Genomic DNA, 7383 nt, shown 5'->3' on the forward strand with positions numbered 1-7383 from the left:
TATATATATATATATATATATATATATATATATATATATATATATATATACTCGAGTTCATAGTATTTAAAAAATTTTTTATTTATTTTTAATAAAATTTTCAACTTAAAGTTTATAAAAGTAATCTACAATAAAAATAAATTAATTTTGTCATATTAATTATTCCTATCATAAAATATTATTATATAACAGAAAAATATTAATTGTTAATAAGGTTTGAACTTGAAGTTAAAAGGCTGTTAATATATCCATTACAAATGCTCAAGTATATATATTCTAATAAATTCTAATGAATTGCTAAATTTAATATTGAAATATCTCGAAAATGTTAACTGTCTACGCCTAAATAGGAATATAATGATGTTCAGGGGAACACACTCTATAATCTTGCTAAAGTTTCGTTGAAATTATGAGGACCCTTTCTAAGTCTTCTCTCATAAAAATTATTATATTTAATTAGTTGACCTATCGAAATAATTAGTAAGCATGATAAGCAATGGTACAAAAAGTTTTGATGTTTTAATTAATTTGAGCGCTCTACATAATATTGGTCCAACAAAATTATTTTCAGATCTGTATCTAATTAAATCTTTTCATATCAACAAAACCTTTTTGTGTTAGTAATAGTTAAAGCTTTGATGAAATAAAATCAAATGTTAATTAAAATCAAGTGTTCGATTAATATAATTAAACACAAAACTAAACGCTAATGTTGCTTTTCTAAATATTTTGTTTTATTTTTATAATTGTCATGTTTGATAATATTTGTTAAATATTGTACTAATAATTGTTTAAATTGTTTAAATTGGTTAAATTGTTTAAATGTACGCTAAACAAAAGTACAGTATATTTGATAGCTATTATTCAGTTTTTCAGTCTTTTTTTAAAAAAATATCTACACACAAAATAAATATATGTACAAATATATTTTAATTCAACGCGTTTTTATATGCTTGACTATGCTTGATTAAATTATTAATAATACAATATTAAATATTCAAAGTTAATTAGTAGAACTTAACTGGAATTTTTCAACAAGACTTAGATTAAGGGACGCACCTCGACTGTCACGCCTGGTCGGGGAAATGTCTGAGTCCTCTGACTGCTATCCGGCACATATCGGAAGAATTCATGATCATCTTTGTACCATTTAACTGAGTAGAGATTGCTTCCACTCATTATTCGCCATTCGCATCTGAGCTCGATCGAAGAACCCACCTCGGCCTCTTTTGGCATCTTGAATTCCACCTTGATATCGCTGCTTGCTGAAATACAAATATATTCATTCATGCATCCGGTGTATAAGAAATGACATAGAAAGAATGATTTTGCTGTAGCATCTAAAAATAGCTATATACAGATTTTCACTTCTTTTTACAAATTAGGAAATATTATTTTCTTTTTTGATTTAAACTTTTATTATATATACATTTATAAAAATGCTGATTAATTTGAATCTTATGAGAAAGAAAGTTTTAACTAATTTAATCGCAAAAAAAGAATTTTGAAAAAATATATTTCTAGAAGATTTAAAGAACTTTTTTTTTGAAATTAAAAAAATTAAATTACACCGTTTATCATTTTCATATAAGAGTATGGATGCTCATAAATTATTTTATTTAGCTTATATATTGTGCCAAATGACCTTAATGTCATTTAATTGATGTCATGGAAAATAAATCAACATTTTTTTAAGCATTTCTTAGTTTCTTTTTCATATTGTTTTACATATTATTTATTATAAAAGATGGCAAAAAACTTTATTCAAAAAAAAGATGTGAAAATAGTCATATGATTTTCTTCTTTCTTTTTAAACCTTCTTCATTCAGGAGAACTTTTTTTTATTCAATATTATAAACTTCATTAAACAATATATTAGACGAATTTTACGAATTTTATACACGTTGGTAATATAGTCCACTTAATATTTCGAAATATTCTTTCATTTTTCAGTTAGTAAAATTCTACCTTCTGATTGATTAATGAGATACATCGAATTTAGCGTCAAGTGGATCACATTCAAATTCTTTATAAAACAAATCAGCCATAACTAATTTTTATGCACTTTTTGTTTCGAAAAATCTTCTTTTTCGCGATTAATGATTTCCGTGACAATAACATCATGCACTTTCTACTATATACATTATATCTACTATACATAAATGAAAACGATGAGCTTTCATGAATCGTATTCCTGAGCTCGTTATAATTCTTGATCACGAATAGAATTGCTGATCTCGCGTGGCGCGTAGCATATGCCACTTTCGGGATTCCATTTCGTTAATCCACGGACGCGCACAGAGTGGACGACGTTTGGAATCCGTAGTCGCTTCGCAATTACCGTTCGCGTTTGTCAGCCGAGGACAGGCATGGACGGTAAAAGGATGACCGTGTGTTAAGCGCGAGAATAAATACGCGGTTAGCGAAAGGGTCAAGCGGGATCGAGGTGAATACCGCTGTGAATTTCGTACGCGATTTGGAAGTTTCCTTCGAAATTCGAATGTACTTCGCTGTGCAGATATAAATAATAAAACTTGCACAGAGTTATTGTGATATTATAGAATGACATTTTTCAATCGGATTGAAACTTTCGAGTTTAATCAAAAAGTGAGAAGAGTGCATTGCATAATTATCATGTTATAGTACTTCCAGTAAAAAGGAATTAACAAATAATTAATGTAATACGTGGAAGAGAGGAGAAAAATGCGAATTATGTAACATGTTCAAAATTTACAGGATATTACTTCCCCAGGATGTAATTACCCCGTCTAGTAGCGTAATAATTAATTTTTAAATTGTATTATTTGAGATAATGCTGTATATTTGTACAAATAATCACATCATTTCTTTTATTTCATTCATATTGTAATAATTCTGTAATGCCATCGTTGCCAGTAGATAATCATTATTGACAGTTTTAAATTTATTCAAAATTAGTCAATGCCAACATAGGTTATTCGTGTATAAAAATTAAAAGAACAAGTTATAATATAAATGTTTCCCTTATTTTGGATCGTCTTCACTATAGTATTGATGGATTAATAAATATCTTATTTATAAGAAAAACCAGATTGTTAAGATGAATATCAAATCAGGGAATATCATGAAACTTTAATCTAAGAATAAAAAATCAACAGTTGAACGTCTTCAGTATTTGATAGAATATTTGAATTGTGAATCCAAAGTTAAAATTGGTAATAGAATCATGATGAAATATCGAATAAGCACAAAATAAAATTAGTAATGTGACGTGATATATCCTATATGAACGCAGAATAAAATAAGTGTAACATATATATGAGAATGTAATGTATGTGAATTTATGAGATTATCAGATTAATCTAACAATAAGTTTTTTGTGAATTATAATGAATTGTGTTAAAGAACTGCGGCGAATTCATTCGTACGAAAATGTCAATCGTGTGGAGAGAAAATTTACTTCACACTGGATTGCCAACGATCGCGCGTACATTAATTCTGGCAGATGGCTCATAATACGACAGAGAAGTTAATTTGGAGAATCGAGCGGAGTTGTCGACTGGTCATGGGAGAGCGAAGTGCAACGATCACGAAGCGTGTTGAGTTTAAGTGCGGTGGCCGTTGTCGTTAAAGGTCCATCGAGCGGAATATCCCAAGACCTCACTTGCTCTCCGCATTCGCTCTTCCGGCCGGTAGCCGCAATTTACAGTCGCGCGTGTTAAGATTTAATGACGCGCGAATTGAGGATTAAGATCTCAAAGAGCCGAGGTTGCTCTCGTAAACCTCTTGTGTTCCATACCATATCTATGAGATTCCGATATGGCGAATAGAGAATAGAGCTTAATATGTATTGTCAAATCATGGAATTTTTTAATTTTAAGCTACTGTTTTTACAGAAATTTAACTTTTTGAAGTTGATGGTGCACTGTTAAATTTATGTCAAATTATGCCTAATTTGAGTTATTTTTAATCATTTTTATAGGTCACCACTGTTCCTATATTTTCAATATCATTAATTTAATTAATATAATGAAGTTAAACAATTTAATTAAAAAAGAATATATTAAATTAGACTCTTTAGTTTATTATTTATTAAGTGTATACATTAATATAGACGTTGCTTACTTCGAAAGTAACTAACAGAAATGTTTGATTTACATTTTATTATATATATGGAAGTTAAAAATTGAAAATGTTATTTTCAACATTTTGTTCTTTTTTTTATTTTTAATTTAAGAGATTGGATTATCATTGTTCCTTTGATATCAAACAGTGTGATTCTATTGGACCATTTATATTCTTTACATCTGCAAATTTAAATTGTTGAATTGTTATTAACTTCAAATTAATTTTTGTATACAAGTTATGTTATTTTGGTTCTTAAAAGTTAATTACACTCAAAAATATGAAATGTTTATAATTGAAATGTTTTATTCTTGTCTCCGTTTTTTAAACATTTAAAGATGTTTTAGTTTTAAACTTTTTCAATATAAATAAAACACTACGTGTTTTCAATGTAAACATTTTAAACACTGCACTTTTTACAGTGTGGTCCCTATTAATGAACATACATTAAATGAGTTTCGCGGATCCAATGTCAGTAATTGTATTACAAATTTTGATGGATTAATATTAGAAAATAATGATTAATTACTTATTTTGAATATTAAAAGCATTGTTGCTCATTGTGCTTTTAATACTCAAAATAAATAATTAATCACTATTTTTCAGTATTAAATTGAATTTTTGTAAAAAAGTTTCTGAAATATTTTGTAATTAATTAATTATTTAATTGTTTCTATCAAAGAAGAAGACGATATCTTTATTGTAGTTCACACTTTTATTGTAGTTCAGTACTTTTAGTATTCAAAATATGTAATTAATCACTATCTTTCAATATTAAATTGAATTTCTGTAAAAGGATTTCTGAAATATTAAATTGGATTTTTATAAAAAGCTTTCTGAAATATTCCTTGCAATTAATCAATTATTGAATTATATCTGTCGAAGAAGTTTTGAATGGTACGGATTAATACGTCTTATATAAGGATCACGGAGTTTTAATCAGGGAAAGTTCATCTTCAGATCGATATAGTTGACGTGTACATATATACAGAATCGCAATCGGAACAGTATACTGACATTCGACGGGACTGACCTAACCCGTCGATGTCAGTCACAGCTGTTTCCGGTGGCGCGGTTTGCATTTCGCGATGCGTTTTCGAACGCGTCTCTTGATATCTCTCATCCGCGCGTCGTCAATTTCCGTTACAACGACCAAGTCGTTAACTTGCCAATGGAGTTTGACGTCTCAGAGCTGAGACTGCATCGTGAACATTTCCGTGCCATTTATCAACGACACCTGGCGTATTGAAAACTGCTTTACTGTGATGAGGACGGGCCGGCGAAAGGGCGCCGAAAGTATACGACGCCATCGATTTTAGCGATGATACTTTTTAATCAAAAAGAATTTTAATCGCACACAATATACGAGACTGTTTCGTTATTGTGAAATAAAAATTTCGATAATATAATCTGATAAAATCATGGTATAATCTGATAAAATTATTTGATTCTATTTTCTTCTGAAGCAAAATTTGATGTAGTTTCTTAAATTTTTCAACTAATTTTATTTCAAATTTTCTATTGTATTTAACTTTTTGGAGCTGAAATTTGTAACACAATTATTGATACTGGATTTATAAGATCTATTTAATATATATATCGATTAAAAGTTTTTAGCATTACTAGTTAATTAATTTCAAAGGACCAAAATGACATAACTCGTATATAAAAGAATGAATACTAAAGCTATATTTAAAGTTATGTATGAATAAAAATAATTCATATTTGCAAACATTTGCATGTAAGATAATGAAAATTGAATTGTTTAGTATTTTTGTATAATTACCAATTACTATAATAATTATATATAAAAATTATATATAAAAAGATATTAATACAATAAGGAATATACTAATACAATAATGCCAAAATATAACGAGCAAAATTATGGTATTTATTATATAATATTTATTAAATTCTAAACAAAACCAATTTAAAAAAATGCTGTGTTACTCGAACGTTTCGGGTAACACAACTGCTTTCATCAGCAATATATAAAAGAATATTTGAAATAATAAAAATTAATGATAAAAGTAAAAGAAATTAAATTATTTAAAATGCAACAGAACATAGTCACTATCTCTTTCATTTTTTCATCATACAAATCAAGAGATACGTCTAGGTTAAACATGATTTTAAAATTAAACAAATAGATACAAGAATTAAAAAACTAATAGAAAATTAAAAACGAGAAAAGGAGACAGTAATGAAATATCACTTGATAAATGGATGATTATGGAATATTATGATATTTGAAGGCATAAAAATTATTTCTTTACAGTCTACTTATATGTTATAACATAACACTGGTCATTAGTGTTTACAGTATTGTTGTTAAAGCTACATTTTAGTTTTGTAGGTAGCAAACAGTTTTACAAGTGTACTCTTTATGTAATTTTGGAAAATATGTTGGTATTAATTTTGTCTAATTTGTTTAATTTGTCTAGTCCAGCTTGGAGCTATATAATATAAATGTTTCTTTTAAATGATATAATTGAACCGTAGACAACAAAATATGTGCATATACGTATTCGACATGTAACAAAAATTCGATATGTTATACTACATATCACACAATTGGTGGTATTCTGTATCTCACTTCCTATTCCATAATCGTAACTTTTTTCCCTTTTGCGTTTTTTTGTAAATTGCGTTCTGTATACTTGAAGACCTTCCACTTAACGAATTTATATCAAAAGTAATTATATTATATGAATATCTATTGAATTATTTCATAAGACAACGTAGTAACTTTTCCTTTTATCTAATAATATATTTTTATTTTAAGGTTATTTTACAGAAAAAGCTGAATTATTTTTACTCATAACTTTGTTATCCAAACAATCACTGTATAGTGATTCATTAGAATCACTGGCAACTCCAAAGGGATATAATTGAATGAGTATAATATACCCACGTCAACTTCGGATTAATTGCAAGTATTGTTCATAAAAGCAAGTTCAAAAGAAAACTTGTCAACAATCTTTAATATATTAATATATTAAGCGAAAAATACATTTAAGTTATTTGAAAATCGAGAAGATGCAGTACGGACACTTTTTATGATCGTATTTTACAGAGAACTTGGCGTGGTCGCGAAAATGAAGTCGAAGAGAAAGCCGCGAGACAAAAGCTTCCTTAAAATGCGCTCCGGAACGATGACAGAGTCCGGTATTCGTTGTTCTCAGTCGCACAGTTTCCATAAATCCCATCCTTTCGCTTTGCTATTCGTTACTTCCTACGACAAAGACAGCACATTACGCAAAGGAATTTGTCCAA

The 7383-nt window shown here is 28.2% G+C and overlaps 1 protein-coding gene across 1 annotated transcript in view; it reads right to left on the reverse strand.

The window, feature by feature from the left end:
- Positions 1-5186, reverse strand: part of LOC105618847 — a 130243-nt gene extending 125057 nt beyond the window's left edge. Inside the window, exons 1-2 of the mRNA XM_012200384.1 lie at positions 5138-5186; positions 1060-1265 (exon numbers count right to left, since the gene is read on the reverse strand). Of these exons, the coding sequence (XP_012055774.1) occupies positions 1060-1265; positions 5138-5186 (255 nt within the window). The remainder of the gene's footprint in view (positions 1-1059; positions 1266-5137) is intronic.
- Between the last annotated feature and the right edge of the window lie 2197 nt (positions 5187-7383).

This window comes from Atta cephalotes (genome assembly GCF_000143395.1).
Source record: "Atta cephalotes unplaced genomic scaffold scaffold00001, whole genome shotgun sequence".
Lineage (NCBI taxonomy): Eukaryota > Metazoa > Arthropoda > Insecta > Hymenoptera > Formicidae > Atta > Atta cephalotes.